At 37.0% G+C, this 22,541-nt stretch overlaps 1 protein-coding gene across 1 annotated transcript in view; it reads right to left on the bottom strand.

Annotated features, from left to right (window-relative positions):
* Window positions 1-22,541, bottom strand: part of Orc2 (origin recognition complex subunit 2) — a 60,281-nt gene that overhangs the window by 23,860 nt on the left and 13,880 nt on the right. Inside the window, exons 4-6 of the mRNA XM_083136448.1 lie at window positions 14,330-14,547; window positions 12,974-13,182; window positions 4,948-5,080 (exon numbers count right to left, since the gene is read on the bottom strand). Of these exons, the coding sequence (XP_082992574.1) occupies window positions 4,948-5,080; window positions 12,974-13,182; window positions 14,330-14,547 (560 nt within the window). The remainder of the gene's footprint in view (window positions 1-4,947; window positions 5,081-12,973; window positions 13,183-14,329; window positions 14,548-22,541) is intronic.

The raw sequence follows: 22,541 nt of genomic DNA, 5'->3' as shown, positions 1-22,541 counted from the left end.
TTAGAAGATATATTGACCGAAATGTATCCCTTAGTTAATGACCTTGTTATAGCTGGAGATTTCAACATTAATTTCTTACATCCAGACTGTGCTGACGTCGTTTACATTCAAAATTTGTTTAATCAATTTCAATTAACGCAAATAATCAATAAACCGACCAGAATAACCTCCACGACTAAGTCATTAATTGATCTGACGTTTGTCAGCAACATGCAAAATGTAATCCAACATGGTGTCGGTGAGCCAGTCAGCAATAGCGATCATAGAATGACCCACGTTGTACTTGCGTATACCAAACCAGAAAGCGTGAACAGAATTATATACCACAGAAAATACGGTGATATTGATTATGATAAATTCGTGAAGGATGCAGAAAAAATTAACTGGGGAAAAATATATAACACCGATAACTTGGATATGAAAGTAGAGTATTTCAATGCCAACTTACTTGATCTCTTTGACAAGCATGCGCCAGTTCGTAAAACACGAGTTCGTAACAAACGTATGCTGTGGATTACATCGAATGTGAAGCTATTGATGAAACTAAGGGACAATGCGTTTCGTAAATTCAAGCGAATCTGAACTGAATCTGCATGGAAAGAATACAAAGAATTGAGAAATTTCACGACATCCGTTATTCGGCAAGAAAAAAAGTGTTATTTTGAGCATAACATCAATAAAACACCAAGACAACCAAAGCATTTATGGAAGCAGCTGAAATCTGTAGGCATTGGCTCAAATAAACATGATCTCCCCTCCACATTTGACAATGCGAACGAGATAAATGAACACTTTATTAATTCAATTGATAGTCTAAATATCGACCAACGTCTGATATCTCAAGAATGTTTAAAATTTAGTAACCAAAAGTTTAATAAAATGCTTCCCAAATTTCCTTTTAAAAAGGTGGATGGCTATACTCTAAGAAAATGTTTGTACGAAATCAAGTCTACTGCTATTGGTGCAGATGGAATATCAACTACAATGCTGAAGTTATCGCTACCTTTTATTTTGCCTTTATCACACATATTATTAACTTTTCGCTCGAGAAATCCGTATTTCCCAGGAAATGGAAAGAAGCTTTGATAACACCACTCCCTAAGACGACCCGACCAACTAATGTAAACGACCTTAGACCTGTTAGTGTTCTGCCCGTGTGTTCAAAACTACTAGAAAAAATAATCTATAAACAGACATTTAGCTTCATTGCCCAAAACAATATTCTTCCACCCTCACAGTCAGGATTTCGGCCGGCACACAGCACTGCTACGGCTTTGCTGAAAGTCACAAATGACATCCTCCAGGCTATGGATAAGAAATTCCTCACTGCATTAATATTATTGGACCTGTCCAAAGCATTTGATACGGTACAACATAAATTACTGCTCAGTAAACTGAAATATTACAGTTTTTCACAATCTACCCTTAACTGGTATTTTTCATATCTAAGTAACCGAAATCAACGTGTAAAACTGTCGCCTACTTTATTATCTAATAATTTATATATATCATCTGGTGTTCCACAAGGATCTATACTAGGTCCCTTATTGTTTACGATTTATATTGCAGACCTACCCTCAGTTGTCAAATACTGTAACGTACATTCATATGCTGATGACACTCAACTAACCAAATCATTCAATCCAACAGAAATTGCCATAAGTATTGAATACATAAGTAATGATTTGGATGCGATAAAAACATGGTGTGATGCAAATGGCCTTAAAATTAATGCTAATAAGTCATGTTATACATTTATTGGAGCTCGAAATGCTATTGGTTCGGTCGAGCACACTAATACAACAATTACAATAAATGATGATGTCATACCTAGAGCTCAAGTAGTTAAAAGTCTTGGACTGATATTTGACACTCGTCTATCATGGAATGAGCATATTAGCCGCTAAATCAATAAATCATTTGGAACACTTAGATTCTTGTTTAAATTTAACAAACTATTATCTTCAGAAATCAAGCAGCGATTAGTTGAAACACTTATATATCCATTTCTCGACTATTGCGACGTAGTGTACTCTGGTAGAATAAATAAAACTTTACAAGAAAAGATTCAAAAATGCCAAAATGCGTGCATGCGGTTCATATTTTGCATCCCGAGACGTGAACATATTTTACCTTCCATAAATAATAAGAATATCCTCAATATGTACCGTAGGCGGCTACTGCATACATATTGCCTTATACATAAAATTATTACATCTGGCAAGCCGTCATATCTGGCAGACATGTTGATCCCTCGCACCAGTATTCACAGCCACCATACAAGAAATAATTTCAAATTTAACCTTCCACTCTGCAACACACAGGCATATCAGTCGTCGTTTTCATATTTTGCTGCAAAAATATGGAGTGCCCTACCTAAGACCATGTCGAGCATATCTAAAATAGAATCTTTCCGAAATGAAGTAAAGAATTTTCTTTTGGCAGAGCAGAGATTGTGTTCAAATACTATGATGTAACTTGTATGTTTATGTTATGTATTTTGTCTACATGTTTTTATTTTTATTTATTTTTCATTCATTTTATTTTATTTTTATGTAGTTGTCTTTTCACAATTTTTGTATCATTTTATTCATACATTTATTACAATTATTTTATCAATAGATTTTGTAACTAAATCATACAGTTTATTATGTACACACTGTATTAATACTGTAATAACATAAGAAATGTAAATTTAAATGTAATCGAGTTAGGTGGCAGAACAGCCTCAGGCTGAACCTCGCCCACGTAAATAAAGAATTTGAATTTGAATTTGACCTCACACCTTCTGACTTCTTCTTGCGAGGCTAGGTGAAAAACAAAGTGTACGTACCACCACTACCTGCCAGACTTGTGAAACAGGATTGTTGCAGCTGTTGAATCTATCACTCCAGACATGCTGTCACTAAAGGTGCTCACATTGAACATTCGTAAGGTAGCTACACTATGCAAACTTGTTGAGTTGTTGTTTACTTCCATATAAGCTTTGTCCTTGTACACCACATATGAAGGAAATGAAACGACTATGAAACCCCGATAATCATTTTGGGACATAGAGTTCAAACGGTTGGCTTTGCGCTTTAGCAACAATACTGTGGGCTTCAGGCCCATACTCAAGATTTCTATTCAGTGGTAGGTCACATGGAACAAAGTGAAGATCCGAAATGCTGTTGGATTGATTGAATTACGTTGCATTTCTGCCACTTTTTGCTAATTGTGATAATATGATCAAATTGATGAAGGGAAACTTGCATAGAACACCCATGCCAAGGCCAAAACTTGGGCCTCAAGGATGGCACAGTGGTAGCGTCGTCGCCTTGTAATCAAGGGGTCCCAGGTTCGATACCCGGTGGAGGCAGATAGTGGTTCGGATCCCACTTTAAACTGTAGGTCCAGTCCCGATTAGCCTTACTGTGCATAAAGTGGACTTAAAACACCAACTCAATCAACCAAGGTGGAAACTTGAACTCGCGATCACTTGAGTTGTAGTGTGATGTAATAACCACTCTGGCACAGTGGTTGGTGAAATGCTGGAGTATTTGAAGTGACTACCAGTGCTATGGTAGTATTACAGCTAGAGCTAAATGTACTATTGTAGAGTTGCAATATTATGGCCTAAAGTAACTGAAACAATTAACCTTCTCCTGACAAACAACACTCGCTTGCAGACAAAGGCTGTCACACAGGAAACAGCTTGGTGCTTATTTACATTCAATTCTCGGAAGGATTCGAATAGAACTGTGTTCGCCAATCGACAATATTTTCAAATTTCCTTTAATTTTCTTTCTTATACCAGAACCATTAAACAGATGATAATGCTACATGTTTGGAAAATATTATATTTATAATGAAATAATACTTATTAGCCATGATTATAAAAATGAAGAAAATCTGTAAATGTCAGTTACAAACAAACAACACCAACAACAAAAAAAAACTTTCTGGCATCACAATTGCAATTCACAAAAAGTCGAGATGGAATAAATAGGGAGATGTGGTAGTCTTCAATCAATGGCAACAAAACTGAAATTCAATATTGCAGGCTTCTGGAGTCTGCCTCTCTCCACAACAAACACATTCATTAATTCTAGGACGGAATCGAAATTCTTGCAAAATCTCACGGGAAAAAGGGTCAATGTAATTTTCGTAGGTTTTTACAGGTTCACATTAAAATATTTCATGGTTTGAGGGGGGCCATGACCCCTATGGCCCCTCCCCCTGGATACGGGTCGGTGTGCTCTGCTCCAGAAAGCAGTTCAATTCAGTACACACAAAAAAAAGAGTGAGAAAGAAGCAAGCTTGCTTGAGCAAACTGAAATGTAAATTTGGATGCTGGTTAAGCAAAATGATCAGATTTAAATTTGCTCTCACACTAATAACGTAATTTCCTTTCATGAAAAAGTACATGGAGAAGCAAGAAGGTTTTTGTCACATGAAATTGCCTTTTAATACTAAAATTCACGTTCATGGATCCAAATAACCTTGTGCGAAAGACGAAAATCTTTCTATAATTAAAAAATTTAAAGACAAAAGCAGAAAAACTTGTAAAAGGAAAAAAAATACACACAAATGAAAAACATTTCTACAAACAAAAGGGCTGGAAACGAAAAACTGGTTGTTTTTTTTTTGGAAAAAAAAAATTGAAATGGCAAAAAATGAAAAAACCTCACTTTCGAAAATTATTATTTTTTTTCTTCGAAAATGGCCATCACTATTTTATATCAGTATCACCACCAAAAATCACCAAAAATTTTGTATTGTTTCATCCTTAAAGTACATAGAGCCTAATTCTTATTTTATGAAACCTGACACCACATTTTTCATGCATTACATTCCTAGTCCCAAGAAAACTACATGTTAGACAATTTTCCCAGATTTTACGCTTCAGGTATTATAAGCTCTTTAGCCATAGGCCCAGTGATCGCATATAATTAAGCTTCAATTTACCTCTTTTAGATTCAAGCTAGGAAAGAAACCATTGATGATGAGAACATTTTCCTGCGCCAACTCCTGCTTATGAAATGTATTCAGCAATCTCCTCTTTGATCCCAATCCATGGAGCAAAAGATTAAAGCCATCCCTGAAAAGAAACAAGGGGAGAAATTAATAAACCAGGAATGACATGACTAGAGACCAGAATTTTAGGGGAAACAGGACAAAAAAATGAAAATTATTCCCAAAAAAAGGACTTCAGTTTTTTTGCAGTCCACTAAAAATACCATTTTAAATGTAAGCGCAGTATATACCATTCATATATAAAAAGGGAGCAAAAACAAACTATAGCTCATTTTTCATTTCCTTTTCTTGAAGGTAAAATAAAAATAATCATATCATCAGTTTCAATGAAATCTTTCTTGCGACAGGTTACCTCATTCCATAGCTTGCTGCCACTTGTACCTGGGTTCGGCATTTCACTGATACTCAATACTGTCACTGTCACACAGTTAAGTTAAAACTATTCTAAAAAACTTCACAATAAAAGCCTAAATCTAGGAGATAAGTACACTTTCAACTCGACTACAATGGAGGGAAGGTAAGGTAGAAGGTGCTTGTTTTCTTTTTCCTCTAATAAACTGCACCAAATAGACAATTGTTTAATGTTTTGTTCAAGGAAAAAACATTCATACAAAATATTAGATATCTTGTCAAGGAAAGACCAACCACCACTCCTCACCCTTGCCCAGGCTAACATCAGGTCCCTGTCCGGCCAAAATTAGAGGAGCTGATAACAATCATTCGTGATTTCCCTCCCGATTTCCTCCTGATTACAGAGTTGGTCCTCTGAAGAAGCACCCACGTCCTCTTTCGCTATCCCTGGATACACGGCAATCAAAAGAGACAGGACTACAAAGTGATGGTTTTATCTTTTATCATTGCAAAGACTTAAATGTCAAGGTCCTTTCACCATCTACCAATAATGAAAATATCGATGAAGTTGAAATTTATTAGCACAGCGATACAGATGCAAAACATAACCCTGGGAATAATCGGAATATACAAAGCACCCAATATATCCTACACAAAATTATCATGTTTAGAGACCGCTATCTCTGAAGTTTTACCGCATGTTGACAAATTGATTATTTTAGGAGATACAAACCTCTACTTTCTTTCGTCAGACAAACCGGAGACAAAATACTTTCAATCAATTCTTAATTCCATCGGCCTTACGCAAATTATAAATAAACCAACTACAATAACGCAAAGTAGCAAATTACTCCTGGATGTCGTAATAACAATTGACTCTGCTATTGTACGTTCATCAAATGTAACCGTATCGGAAAGTCAGATCACTGCATGGTAAATGTCACCCTTGCCATTGAAAAACTGAAAATAGAAAAACAATATTTCACATACCGTAACTTCTCAAATTTCAATAAAGAGAAATTTGACGAAGATGCTGCAAAAATTGATTGGGCACAAATTAACAGCTTCGACAACATCAAAGATAAAGTACAGTATCTCTCTTCCAATATTATCCACCTTTATGATAAACATGCACCCCTAAAGTGAAAAAAAAGTGCTCCCCTGTGCATAGCACCACGCCATGAAGGCATATAGGGGGGTGTGGGGGTAACGCCCCACACTTTCTTGATCCGGTCGTAGTTGGGGGTGATGTGATCAGCATCATGCCCCTGACCACCTTTACCCCCCAGGATTTCTCCCAGGTACCCATGTTATTCGACGCTGGGTGGGTGCCGGGCCGCTTTCAATGTTAGAAAAGTTCCCGGATTTAAACCAGCCGGGGATCGAACCCGGGACCCCTTCACACTAAATTGGCTAAGCATAAAACCGTTCCATGGATATCCGAAAACATGAAATTACTCATGAAACTCCACGACAGAGCTTCATTAAAATATAAACACACAAAGACAAACGCCAACTGGGAACACTACAAGGAACTAAGAAACTTACAACTACAGTACAACGACAAGAGAAGAAAGCATTCTTTAACCATCACCTACGTTCTAATAAAAACAACTAAGACCTGTGGAGCAAACTCAAGGCGTGGGGAGTATATAGTAAAACTACTAATAATGAAATACCCTCTGATATACGAAATGTTAGACAACATAAACAAACATTTTTCAAACATTTGTCGTGAGGCCTACTGCTGAAAACAAGCTTTACATAAAACCAGTAATTTGTTTAACTTGAAAATATTCAATAAAAGTGCACAAAACTTTCACCTACAAGAAATCACTGAATACGTCATAATTAAAGCAGTAAATAATATATGATCCAATGCCTCTGTCAATGATGGAATAACAATGAAAATGCTCAAACTATCACTTCCGTTTACTTTAAGTCACCTAACAAACGTAATAAATTTCTCCTTTTAGACTGGTCAATATTCAATCAGTGCACGTTATCCCTTTACCTAAAAAAAAAAAGTTATATTGTCCTTAAACGATCTTCATCCTTTCGAAGATTACAGAAAAAATTGTTTACAATCAAGTTAGAGATCATGTGAACAGCCTCAATCTCCTTCCGAAATGCCAATCAGGCTTCCAACCTGCTCACAGCACGGCGATGGCATTGCTAAAAGTCACCGATGATATATTTCGCTAAATGGACAACAGAATGACAGATGCTCTGGTTTCACTGGATCTGACAAAAGGCTTTTGAGAAGGTTCATCACCTGGGGGTTAAAAGGAATGTAGACTGAAAAACTAGTCAATACAGAGACTCAATAAAGGGACCAGAAATTAAAATGTTTTAAAAAAGGCCAAAAAAGGAAAAGTCAAAACCATGTAATCTTGTTAGTGGAAGATAATTATCAACACTGTTGTTATTTATTACATGATTTGTGTTGAAATATTAAAAAGGACTTCCTTTTCCAGTCTCTAGAAATGACGTTTTAACACATTAACAAGAAGACTTATGTACACAGGAGTAATCAAATGTAGCCTATTCTATAGTTTGCAAACAAAAAAACTTTTGTATCAGTATAATTAATTAGAAGCTGAGAGGGAAAACAACATAATGAGGAAGTGCGTATTACTCACTATCAAATATAAAAATAAAAATACGTTAGATAGTATCAGAAATTCACAACTTACGTGAGTGAGTATAATTTATCCAAACAGCATTTCGGAGGTCAATACTTCCTCCATCTTCAGGTCCACATGAATGTCTAGACACCAAGAATGGTGTCACGTAAAAAAGTGTTATATAGGAATATAGGTTGAAGGCAAGGATAAAAAACACTTATAAAAAAGTCCCAGCTTTAACAAAGTAAAAGTTTCTGTGTTCTTAAAAAGCCCATACTAAAAACTAAAAGGTTAAAAACAGGTCCCCTGCAGTGGCCTAAGAACCCCTATCCGGCATTGAGGCAAAGCGTGTGGGTAACGGTCTTCATCCGCAGAGCTGAAGGTTACCTCCCCTCCATGGGACTGATTCCCCTCAACTCTTACGTCACCAATCCAATGAAAATTCACGTTCTTCCCCTGCAGCTCTACAAACTTCGGCGGTGACATGAAAACCAAACTCGGTATAATCCTTACCGGCTTTATCCCATTCTTTCAGGAAATGGATCCACCCCTCTTCCAAATTGCCGTCGTCTCTATTGAGCTTATTATCATTTCTGGTGCATATATGGGCAGCTTCATATACATTCTGGTCCAATTTATCATTACTTTTCCTAATAACTTCCCTTTTTACGATTCTATGTTTACTTTCAATAATGTGTTCCGCGCGAGACCAGTTTTAGGAACCCCTTCCCTAATATCTTTATCATGCTCACCTAGGGTGACCAGACGTCCTCTTTTATCCGGACATGTCCTCCTTTTTACGTGTCTGTCCGGTGTCCGGGCGGATTTTTTAGAAATCTGTAAATGTCCTCCTTTTTTGGAAGCATCCAGTGGCGCAATCATAGGGGGGCATTGCCTCCCCCCCCAACCTTGGACGGAAATGAGTTCTGGGGGGGCAAATATTGACGGCTAAGTGTTCCTGCATGGGGCAATTACCGTCCACAACTTCAAATTTTATGCAAATAAAAATACTTTTCGTAAAATTTTCTTGCTCGCTTCGCTCGCATTACATTCTTTTCTTAGTCTTCTTGCGTTTAGGACTGTAGTTAGGGAACGGCGGAAGTCGCTTCTGGGCGCCGAACGATCTAAGTTCTAAAATTGATCGATTGATTTGTGGTTGTAAGTCCACTTTATGCACAGAAAGGCTAATCGGAACTGGACCTACAGTTTAAAGTGGGATCCGAATTACCACTACACCATCGGGGAGACACAAAAGTTGTAAAAGAGAGAATACATGGGCGTCCCGTGAAATTATTTGCGCCCAATTAAATCAATATTGATTTCAGCCTGCAAAAAAATTTGATCCAAAAATTTTCTTGCTCGCTTCGCTCACAATTGTTCTCTGTAATGCATTGTAAATTACCAGACAGAAAATAAGACTTGTCTTAATTCATTTTGTTATAAATGCATGAACAATTGTTTTGAGGAAAGGGAGCGTGCACATTTGAGAGACAATTTATGTAATTTTTGCTGTTGGTTTATTGTGAGATGGATGAATTGGTTGTGTAATGTATTTAAATAATATATGTTGGATATAATATGAATATGTACACAATTTAGTGTCCACGTCGCTCCATGTTGCATAATTTGAAACATATTATATCATGCATGAAAGTTATAAATGTTAATGTAAAAATATTTGGAATTTATTTATCAAGCATTTTCTGTCTTTCAAAAATAGTTTGTGTGCTTGTTTTCCATTATTAATGTGAAATTGAACATGTTGAAAAATAATTCAAATCGTTTGTTCGAACACAAATGCTTTAGCACCAAATTCTACCCCCTTTTGCATAATTTATGTGGGTAATAACGTCTTTGATAATACTACTACAACTAATAATAATAATAATGTTGGTCCCGGGCTCGAATGCTGGCTTGGGCATGGATGTTTATGAGTGTGCATTCATCAATTTCATCTCATCACTCATTCCCATCTTGGCAAACTAGCCAAAAGTTGCGCAATAAGCAAAGTAAAATAAAGCAAATCAATAATAATAATGTTATTAGCATTATTATTATTATTATTAGTATTATAAAATAGTATTATTATTATTATTGTTATTATTATTATTATTATTATTATTGGTACGTGTATCCTGGTATTTCCCCTCCAGACAAAAATTCGTGGTTGCACCTCTGATAGCATCGATCATAGCACATGTGCTGCATCAAGAATGCTGCCACACATAACAATCATCATATCAATTGGGGCACGTTAAGTATTCGAGCAATGCTCACCTAGCATCTGGGAGCTGAACACGATCATTTTCCCAATTGAGTCATTAGTGGGGATGTGCGGGATCCAGAAAAGCCGGTACCGAGATAGGTAAAAAGAATTTCCCGTTCCGATCTCGACTTCGGAGAATGATTTCCACACTTTTCAGGATCCCGAGCAGTCGGGAACCTTCAAATGGTCATTTTTAAAAGTAGTTAATTCTTGATGTTTTCTGCATTGTAAGTGTCTTGACACTTCCCGAAAATTGTAAAAAATAATAATAATAAAATCAAAGACAGTGACGTAAAATTCGTGATTTCCACAGCGTCGGGAAATTTTTAAACATTTCCAGTCCCGAAAATTTCCCGGCTTCATCCGGAAATCGAGATTCTCTCCCGTCCCGACCAAAAATAGTTCTGTTCCGCACACTTACATTAGTACGTAATATTCTAAGTCGTTGCTTCGCAATCTGAAACTTCTGAAACACGTGTAATCTGAGCAGTTCATTTTCGATTGATTGATATGGTTTATTTTAATTCGCTTTTCTGCCTCTTTTGGCTAATCGCAATGATGAGGATGAGCGATGATATGATGATTTTGATGAAGAGACACTCACAAAGAACACTCATGCTCAAGCTGGGATTCGAATGCGGGACTTCTGGCGTTGTGGCGCAGTGTGCTAACCACTACGCCACAGAGGTCGGCCAGTTCATTTTAGAGTCAAATATACGCGATACAGAAACGCGTAGTGTGAATTTTTAATATTAAGTCATATTTACTTTTATGAAATAACGAATCGAAAGTGTAGATTCATCAATGATCTAAGCAAGAATATATCCAGCTTTTAAAGGATGGAAGAAACGAATATGAGGTAAAGTGTAAGGTGAGTGTCACTTTACCTTGCTGTTGAAAGAGTGCAAAAATGTTCGTGACATTAAAATCATATTTCCTGACACATTATAAACTACATAAAATTTAAATTTGGTTTTTGGAAATAAGTTAAAGTGAAGCTTACTTGTAACATTTGCATTCACATATGGGGATATTACATTCTAATCTCCAAGAATTGGAAAAAATAGTAAAATTCTGTGCTTCAAACTATAAAGATTGCTTTCGTTGCTTAAAAGTAGGAGGAATTTATTGAAAAAATCATCAGAATTATCTGAGTAAAGTGTTGGTAGTTTTTTAATTTTTTTCATATTGATTAAATTATGGAAATGCAAAATGTGTTCCCATTTTTTTTGGTGTCCTCTTTTTTATGACTTTGTCCTCCTTTTTCACCATGCTATGTCCTCTTTTTTGAATGTATGTGTCTGGTCACCCTATGCTCACCCCATCGGATTCGCATGCTCCTTCCAGTTTGTCCAACATATTCTCTCCCACATTCACACACAATTCTGTAAACCCCTTTTTGCCCTTCAAGGTTTTCTTTGTCTTCCCCCCCTTTCTTATATCCCATAAAATGCTTTTCAATGTTACGGGGAGGCTTTCGCTCCGCATTTAACACCATATCCTTTCATCACTTTTTCTATTTTTCCAAAATTCCTTTACAATAGGGAATACTGACAAAGCAAATTCCATTGTCCTGTGCTTCTTTTTCAATTTCCCCATTGACATTGTTAGTTAGTTCATTACGAACAACTATCTCAGCTTTCCTAGCAATTCTATTCATCTCCAAGATCGAATACCCATTCTTCAAGCCCACTCCTCTTATCCATGCTATTTGTTTCTCCTCATTTTTATCGTTACACAATCCTTCAGCTCTAATAAAGAAATTGAGATAAACGATAGATTTGACTCTGCATGAATGTTCAGATTTCCTGTTTATATATAAATCACCCGCCAGTGGCTTATGAAATACACCCGTCTTTATTCCGAAATCAGAATATATTATATCCAGAAAATTAATCTTCTTGTCGACTAGGTCTTCCCTTGTGAATTTAATCCTTTATTAAATACTTCAAGGAAATGGGTTCTAAAGAGCATGTGACAAAGAGAAGAGGAACAGGAAAAGGTGCCTCAAATTCCTGTGACCCTGTGATGTATAAACTGCCCAAGAGACTTTGGGGTTTTTGTAATATGCTTTTACAGCAAATGTGAGCTATGCCCATTCCATGACTCCATCATAACTCAAAGTAAAGCAGGGGCTGCAAGGTAGTGTTAGTGACGTGTTACCTCTGATGCAACAACTAGCTATATCCAGTGTTGTAAAATTGCACAATTCATTGCAACATTTTTCTACTTCCATCACAATTTAAGAAGTTCACAGCACCCCTGTGAAGCATGATGACGTTTTCTCCGATATCAACCAGGTGATTTCTAGATAGGCTCCCTTGACCTGGTTGATATCCCGAGAAAGCCTCGTTCATCATTCGCCATCATTTCGTATGCAATTAGCACAACATACAAGATATTCAACTCTTAAATACCTCAAACAATCAGACTGGTTCAGGGGTGGTCACTCATAAGGACAACAAGGAGACTGCACTACAAGCATTACACTAACATCTACATGTAATTTTCACGTTGTCTGTTGCTTACAATTCATTAGTTCATCGGATTTGAATTTTTTCTTTCACGATAATTGTTAAGTATTCCTGTGCGGTAACACAAAACTATGTTTATATTGAGAGAAGCCCGGTGGGCTAACCCCCCCCCCCCCTAAACTATTTTCAGAAATTGCCCTAGAAATGCACACTAACCACAGAACCACACCGACACTTGCCTGAGTAGAAAAAGCCATTTCCTAAAGAGCCTCTGGTGATCCGTGCAAAGCCTTTTAATGGCTTCTTCGTGTGACGGCTTCACTTTCAGAAGAATCTCCTTCACTAGATCCTGAGAGAGCTTAGGTGTCTGTAGTCGACTCAGCGTACGATCTGAGGTAACAACCTTGGAATCCGAGTGGCTTATAAAGTAGTCTTCTGCAGAAAATCCCTGAAATCAAAGATAATAATTTGCAAAAATTAGTAGCAGTTCCAGTTGCAATTGATAAATGAAAATGAATTCCTAGAGACATGCATACTTTATTTTTGATGAAAATTTTCACCTGGTACCTGAATTTTCAAGTCCAGTCGTATTTTCTTTTAATAAATTAAAGTTTGTTTGAGGAAATTTCCATCAATTTTTATTATAAAGCAAAAACAAATACAAGATATGTTTTTTTCGTTATTGTGTGTTTTCACTATCATGTGCACAGAATAATAAATATGTAGTTATAAATTTTTGCACTGTTAGTAGACAAATTTTAAAATCTGCAATGTTGCGGTAGAGTTGACCCTGTATTAGAATATCTTGCACAGTTATATATGCTGTTACCATTAGGAAGACCAATAAGGTACAAGAATTAATTATTTATAATCCAATCTTGTATTAATCAATAAATTAAACCTCTTAAGTTCACATTTCAAAATTTGTAGTTTTATCTTGGTTGGATTCATGGCTTTCTAAGTTTGCATTGGGGAGGAAGCTGTCTGGCGCCTGAATTATTTTTAGTTTTATCTATTCCTGGTAAGAGGTACAATTTTCTACCACATTTTGTCATGAAATGATGTGAAATGAACTGAAAAATGTGAAATAAACTATTAAACATGAAATTTACTTTATTACCAACAACATTTTCTGAAGTCTGAATTATCCTGTAACGCAAAATCATAGAAAATTATTTCTGCTGTAAAATTTTGAGAGGTAAAAGTGGACTCATTACACAGAAATACTCCAATAACTACATAAATGTGCTATTGGAAAGAAAATTTGTATCTTATGTAATAAGTACAGTTCTAAAATAAAATTTAGCATGACATTCACCATTTTAATGTAATTTTACTAGTACATACCACCTTGGATCCCAAACTATGCCAAGTTTGCAAAATCTTCATCTTTTATTCAGCATAAATACATTAAAAGACTACAGACTACAGTGATAACAGCCAAGAATAATTTCTAGGTCTAAAAGTTAAAAGATTTTAAAGATTTACAGGCAGGGTTTCCAGATTGGGACGGACACTTCAGATGCCAATTCAATTCAACAGCAACCACCTTGCATGTCACTATATCAAGTTGTACAGTAACTAACTTCACCTACCATAGGTAATTTGCTATCACTCTCCAGCTCGGTGATCGTCTCTTGAACTGAAACTCTGTGTTTTGGCGCTGCATCTGACCTGCTTTCAACCTCGTCATCACTGTCTCGTGAGGTTTGACTGACACTACTGACTTCTGACTCTGTTTCGCTTTCACTGGGCATGTAGTCACTATCATCGCTGGACTCCAAACAATCATTCTGAACCATATCACATATTCCTGCAAAGAAAACAATAAAAATATATATAATATGCATTTTTCTTATCACTGGTCAGAAATACAGATATTGAGAAGGAATTAGACTTATAAATATAGCTCTGAAGATTGTATATTCAAAACACGGGAGTTCTGAAGTACAGAGCGACCCATTCAAGTGTAGGTCGCCGTGTCAGTATTTGCACTCACAGTCATATGTCGACAGTGTAGACTGTCCGTGAATCAAGCATGCAAGTTTCCGTAACTAGTTTAAAGAAGTGATTTATTTATGACATGGAACTTTTACACCCGGGAGTCTCGTTTCAAATCGTCTTTGAACTTCACGTGCCGATTGAGTTAACACATATAATTCATAAATAAACAGACACTATGCAGTAGAAAACATTGCTGAGCCATAACACACTTTCCGGTTGAATACAGTAGAGAAAACAATATGTAACAAGCACCCTATCACTTCACAGTCGACAGACTAATCAACAGGCCACACAATACAAAACACTTCAACAGTCTCATGTCTACTTGCAGAACCTCTGTAAAAAACGGTTTCTAGGCCCCCTCTCGCCAGCTTACGTGTTAGTGGGTATCTTAATAAAGATGTATCAAATATGGGTGCACATCAAAGGCAACTAGTTTGAACACCTATTATAAATCTGGTAAATCACTTTTTAAAATAATTACGGAAACTGTTGTGCCTTTGCTTCATCGACACACTACGATGCTGGCAAATGGTTGCAAATGCCTCACTTGCTGAGAGCACAAACACTGACGCAACGGTCTACACTTCAATGGATTGCTCTGTACAATATATATACTGAAACAAATTTGAAACAAAATATTATGGAAAAATCAACTGGAACAAAATCCAACCAAGATAGCAAAACATTCACAGAAGACTAAGTCACTAAATGGCTCACCTGATGAGGGATAATTGAATAGTAGTGAATAGTTTCTAAACATGTCATTAGGTGGCAGCACAATCCAGCTGCATGGTATTCAGTTAGCAGTGTCTAGATAGCACATGCACACAGTTTCAAAATGACGACTGTGCTTGAGGAGTGTATATTAGAAGAGCAGCATGCTGTTGCGCGTATTTTGTGGGCAAAAAGACTTTTCCTGCAAAGGATATTGATTGATTGATTTGCTTTATTTTACTTTGCCTTTTATGCCACTTTTGGTTAATTTGCAAAGATGTTGATGAGTGATGATATGATGAAATTGATGAATAGACTCTCACATACAATCATGCCCAGGCCAGGATTCAAACCAGGGACCCCTGGCTTCGTAGTGCGATGTGCTAACCACTCCGCCACGGGGGCCGGCCAAAGGATATTCATAAGGAAATATTTCCTGTTTATGGTGAGAAGTTATTGTAGTGTAAAGTGGTGCACAGCTGAGTCGAAAAATTCTAGCAAGGACGGTAAAATGTTTTGTGGGATGACGTTGAATGTGAGGTGCAACTGTGGCTAGGACAGCAGCAAAGACTTTGATGTGGCAGGTCTTGGGGCACTGATAACATGATGATGGTATGGAAGTTTGGTAGAGAATATGTTGAAAAATAAAAACAGGTCTCAAGCCAGTTTCTCACTTAGTATTTTTTTAATAAAAGTACTTACTGACTTACCCTCGTATTTATACCTTTCACAAAGAATATAGTAGCAGGAAAATTCAAGATACCTTTCTAGGATTATAAATTATAAATAGCATTCACACCACCAAAGACACTAAATAAAAAATTAAAGAATATACATAATTTCATATTAAGGGTGAAGAAAATGAACACCAACTAGAAGAAAGCCAAAGTGGATTTAGACCAAATCGAAGCTGCCAGGACTTAATTTTTACACTAAGACAAATATCAGGAAAAGTGATAGAATATAATAAAGAAATTCATATGTGTTTCATAGATTTGGAAAAGGCATTTGACAGGGTACCTTGGATTAAATTATGGGAAGTGCTGCAAAGAAGAAAAGTGAATGATAACCTGATCGCTAGCATACAGAGCTTTTACAATAACTGTTGTAACTACATCCGTACAAGTAACATAAAATCTGATGAATTTTATACATCAACTGGAGTAAGACAAGGCTGCATTTTAAGTCCACTTCTGTTCATAATTTTAATTGATGAAATTACAAAAATTTGCAAAAGAAAGATTAAACCCTTTACTGTTGGGAATTGGCTCATGAGACCTGTACAAATATCAGAACTAGCTTTTGCAGAGGATCTCGTTTTATTTGTTAAAACTGAAAAGGACTTACAATATAATTTAGATGTATGGAACAGAGAACTACAAAAGGTAAATATGAGAATTAACACCAGTAAAACAAAAACAATGATAATAAGTAGAGAAGAATAGAACTCATACCATTAAGATAGAAGGCGAGAGCTTGGAACAAGTAACAAAGTTCAAGTATTTAGGGTCTATAATAAGCAGCAGTGGGAAAATAGATGAAGAAGTAAATAATAGAATTGCTGCAGCAGGAAGATTATATCATGCTCTAAATAGAAACTTCATAAATAAAAAGGAAATTACGAAGAAAACAAAGTTATTTTCCTGTAGTTTACGGTTATTACAAGCATAAGAAAACAGAAAGAAGCAGGAAGATTATATCATGCTCTAAATAGAAACTTCATAAATAAAAAGGAAATTACGAAGAAAACAAAGTTGACAGTTCACAAAACAACGTATGCACTTACACTAATTTACGGGTGTGAATCATGGCCACTATCAACTAATTATTCTAGCAAACTTCAAGCAACTGAAACGAGATACCTAAGAAGAATAGAAGGAAAAACAAAATGAGATAGAGTAAGGAATCAGACAATTCGAATGAGCCTTAAGACCCAACCTTTACAACAACAAATAGAAGCGTCGCAGTTGAGGTGGTTTGGTCATGTTCACAGAATGAGTGAAGAAAGGATACCTAAAAAGATATGGCAAGCTAAAGTAGATGGAAAGAGACCAAAGGGAAGACCAAGGCAGACCTGGGACGGTTGGATGGAAGAAGTTTTGAGGAGAAGAGGATTGGATACCAACAGGGCAAAAATGTTAGCCAGAGACCGAGAAGGATGGAGAGCTCTTTGCAAAACCTCTACACCTGACGGTAGAAGAGGATCGACTAAGTAAGTAAGTAAGTAAGAAACTGAACACATAAAATGAGCACACCCTCCTTTACTGATTCAGGAATTTCAACTTTGGGAAGAATTACTTCAGTAAATGAGGAAGTAAGTAAAAAAAAAAAGGTCATGAATAGGAACCTTGATATTTTGGTATTTTTCTTACATTTCAGTGCTACACTTGGCAGCAAAAAAGAATCGCCGCCTAGTGATAAAATCTAATATTTTCTTTCAAGCAGTATGTTTTATTTACTTTGTAATTATTTTGACAATTGTACATACTGTACGTAATTTTAACATTTACTGATATTTTACTTACTCTAACAATGAAGGTAATAATAAAGAAAGTGGTTAGTTGATTAAATTGTTAAGCTTTATGGCCTTCTGCTATTGTTTAGTTATCTTCGTTTGGTCTGATGTATAGTTCAATTGTTACATTTGTTTAGGGATTGGTTTCATAACCTCGCTGAAAGGTTTATTGTTATTATTTTAGGACACTTTTCTGCAAATGTCTAAAAGTATATCTTCATTGTGCTTTTAAACTAGTATTTCAATTTGGCACAGTGGTAGTGTAACCGATCTTGACGCACCCCTTATAAAAGTTGACCCGCCCTCGCTGGGAAAAAAAAGGGCGGCAAGTGAAGTTAACGTCTTTTCTGGGGGACGACTGATGTGCGTTGCATAGAAGACAGTCCGAGTCAAGCATTGATACGGTTAGGATCCGTGTTACGTTGGTTATTGATTTCGCGGGCTGTGAAAAACTGTAAGTGAACTAACGGCCATGATCTCTGCCGGAAAGAGAGATATTGTCTAAAGAACGAACTGTGAGTGAACTATCGGTCTGTGCAGTATCTCTACCAGAACCTGAGAAAAGGTTACCAAAGAAGAGAGGCTACATGTTTATTATGAACCAACGACAGGAGGATTAGAAGATTGAGGACGTCGAACTCGGTATCAGCAAGATTTGTGCTTTCCCCCCAACTCCCCCTAAGTGTTCAACGTTAGTGTTTTTCAGCGTGTTTATCGCCAAGTGAAGTAAATACCGAAGTAGTTACATCGAAGACGTAAGTACTCTGTGAAATAACCTCTAAGAACTAAGTTTGGTCTATCTCAACAAATTCACACCGGAAGCTGACTAATCTGTGTATTCCGGAATCGTTTGTAAACCACAGACGTCAGGTGTGTGGCCCTTTAATAAATATTATACTGTATTTTGTGGTGTATCAATACTTAGATACTTAAATATAAAAATTCACTGCTAGTCTCCTTTTGTGTTATTCAAGTTGTCCGACGGCAGAGTAAAAATTGTACTAGTACTTTGAAAAAAGAAGAAAAAACGTTATAGTAGCATTGTAACCTTGTAATCAAGGGATCCCAGGTTCAATACCCGGTAGAGGCACATACGAGGTGTGACAGAAAAGTAATGAGACTGTTAGCACTGCACAAGAGTCGATGATGCTGCTGCCTTCCTCTCACATGGCAGTTAGGTTAATCCTTGCCGTTGACTCAGTACAAGTTTGAACTTGTTACAGTTGCTACGCGATTGTTGAGAGTGTCTGAAGTGAAGTGCATTACAAAAATGGACCGGAAAATAGTTGAAGCAATGTTATGCCATCAAATTTTGTGTAAAGCTTGGCGAATCCGGTAACTGTTTTGGTTTGAGTTGGTGTTTAAAGTCCACTTTATGCACAGTATGGCTATCGGAACTGGACCTACACTGCGCCATGGGGGAGGCGCCCGGTAACTGTGACAGTATACAAAGTTACAAAGCGCTTATGGAGAACATTCCCTATCCAGGAAATACGCAAGTGTTCAGATGGCACAAGTCCTTCTTACAAGGCCGAGAACAAGTGGAAGATGAACCTCATGTGGGAAGACCTTCAACTTTAAAAACGGATGACAATGTGGAAAGAGTGAGGTCTCTTGATAGGTCAGATCGTCGACTGATGTTGAGAATGATCAGTAGTGAGTTCAATTTGAACCAGTTTATCGTCCATCAAATTTTAACACTTGGATGCTGCACCACGACAATGCCCCATGTCACATGGCTGTCTCCATCAATGAATTTTTGGCAGAAAAAAGCATTCCTGTGGTTCTCAGGCCCCGTATTCACCGGATCTCAGTCCCTGTAACTTCTTTTTGTTCCTCCAGCTCAAAAACCACTTGAAAGGGTGCCATTTTAGTACTTTGGATAATATCCAGAAGAGTGCAACCGACGATCTGAAGGGTATTCCAGTAGAAGCCTTCCAGCACTGCAATGAACAATGGAAGCATCGCCTCTGTCCCTGTGTAGCTGCCCAATGGAACTATTTTGAAGAGGATAACCTTGATATGTAAAAATCATAATATTCATGGTTAAAAGAAAATCAGTCTCATTACTTTTCTGCCACACCTCGCAGTAGTTCGGATCCCACTTTAAACTACAGGTCCAGTTCTGATTAGCCTTTCTGTGCATAAAGCAGATTTAAAAACAACAATTCAACAATAGTATTTCAAATTGTAGGTCTCAGTCAAACAAATGCGTTAACATTTCACATCATGTGTTGTCAACATCATAAAATTAAACAAGACAGTTATCCTAATTTTCTAATCAGTATTAGTTCTTCAGGATTGCAAAGGTTATAAGCAAGACATGTTAAAATGTTAAGACATAGATAAAATTATTCCTCTTGTGGTTTCCAGTTGATAGGAGCATATAAACAAACTTTTTGATGTAACATTCCAGGAGAACACATGTTCCCTTCATCAGACATTTATTTATAGCTTGTCTAATGTTACCTTTTAGTTAGCAACCATCAAACTAAAAATAAATGTCTTGTGAAAGGAGTGTGTTTTCTCCCAAAAAAGTGTGTTTAAATGCTCGTAACAACCAGAAACCACAAGAGGAATAATTCTACAATGCAAGCATTATGTACATACAAGCAAAAAATAAATAAAATCAGTAATATTAGTTGAAGATTGTATCATTAGAATGACTAGCAATTGCCTGATCATCTGAGGACCAGCTTATTATAAGTTTTAAGCAATTGTTTTACCCATTCTGTAAAAATATATCACGACCTTTTTAGAAAAGACTACGGTTGATCCAAAAATTTGGACAAGAAAAATGAAGGTGCATGTGGCGACCCCGTCTTGGTTAATTTAACCTTGAATCAGTGTAATCCTAAGTGAGCTTTCAGACTGATGAGCAAGGAACTGATTTATATGGAAATACATATTTATGTATAAAGCTGAAATCAGATATATTTTCCATATTTGTACATATATTAGGTTTTGGCTCATATCTTACATATTTTAATTATTTTTACATATTATTTCCATATTTCAGAACATTTCTTAACATATACTCTACATTCGCGCAATAACTACATGTCCCCGTGTAACCGAAAGATTTGGGTGAATTTCTTGCGAAAAACTGACAAATTTGAAATATACTCCCACTACTTCTTGTGATATTGAATGCAGTTTGTAACAAAAAAGGGCCAATAATTTTTTACGCAGGGTTGGCAACACTGATGAAGTTGAGCATGTGCAGGAGCATGCCCTAGTATTCTGCGCTTGCAACAGAGATAAAATCGTCAGAGTGAGGTTGCGTACGTGCGAGTAGCAGTAAGGTGAAATGACTGCCGTAATAAAAAATCCTGCCAAATGTGAACTGAGATGCATCATACGATTTCTGAAGGACAGAATGCAGCTGACATCCATCGGGAATTGTGTGCCATTTATGGACCGACAGTGATTAGTGAAGGGAAGGTCAGGCAATGGTGCAGAGTGTTTCGGGAAGGGCATTCAAATGTCCATGACGATGTGCATAGTGGAAGGCCTAGTGTTCAGATGGACGATCTGATGGAACGCGTTAACGAGAAAGTGCGTTCCAATCGCCGGTTCACAATATCTGAACTCGCCAAAGAGTTTCCAGAAGTGTCTGTGAAAACAGTGCATCGTATTGTGATTGACAACCTGGGGTATCACAAGCTGTGTGCGAGGTGGGTACCAAAAATGCTGACAGACGCTCACAGAGAGCAAAGGACAGCTGCACGTGACTTTTTGGCCCACTGGGGGGGAGGATGGGGATGACCTCTATTCGCACATAGTGATGGGGGATGAAATGTGGATATTGTAGGCCACTGGGGAGTCGAAACAGCATTCAGTGGAAAGGCGGCACACTGGTTCTCCTAAAGCGAAGAAATGCAAACAAACACCACCAGTTCACATGGCAACCGTGTGTTTTGGGACCAAAAGGGTGCGATTTTTGTGAAATTCTTGGAACCAGGATGAACAATTACAGCAGTGGTGTATTGCAAAACACTGAATAATCTGCGACGTGCCATCCAAAATTGGCGGAGAGGAATGCTAAGCTCTGGAATTTTTCTGATCCATGACAACGCCCGCCCCACACAGCTGCTCATACTGTTCAGACTATTCAAAGATTTCAATGGGAACTATTCAATCATCCCCCTTACAGCCCTGACCTAGTCTCCAGTGATATCTTTCTTTTTCTTCACCTGAAAAAGTGGCTTGCATCGAAGCATTTCAACGACAGTGACGTGCTCAAGACATCAGTTCTAGACTGGCTGCACTCTCAGGCGGCAGATTTTTATGCAGAGGGTATACGGAAGCTTGTGCCACACTATCAGAAATGTCTGGAGGTTAATGGTGACTACGTCGAAAAATAGCCAAGGTATGTACTTGTTTATCAATCACAATAAATTTCTTCTCCTATCATTTTCTTGTTTTTAAAAAATATCGGCCCTTTTTTTTTTACATTTAAATCCATCTTAAAGAGACAATAGAAGGAAATTCGAACACTCACAACAAAAATTTGTTTTTCATTGTTTTAGAAACAGGAAAAGAAAACAGTTTGTGTTGTTTTACAGTTA

Source organism: Lepisma saccharinum, chromosome 15 (genome assembly GCF_977018435.1).
Source record: "Lepisma saccharinum chromosome 15, izLepSacc3.1, whole genome shotgun sequence".
NCBI lineage: Eukaryota > Metazoa > Arthropoda > Insecta > Zygentoma > Lepismatidae > Lepisma > Lepisma saccharinum.
Note: the sequence above shows the minus strand (reverse complement) of the source record. Positions and strands in the feature narration are given on the sequence as shown.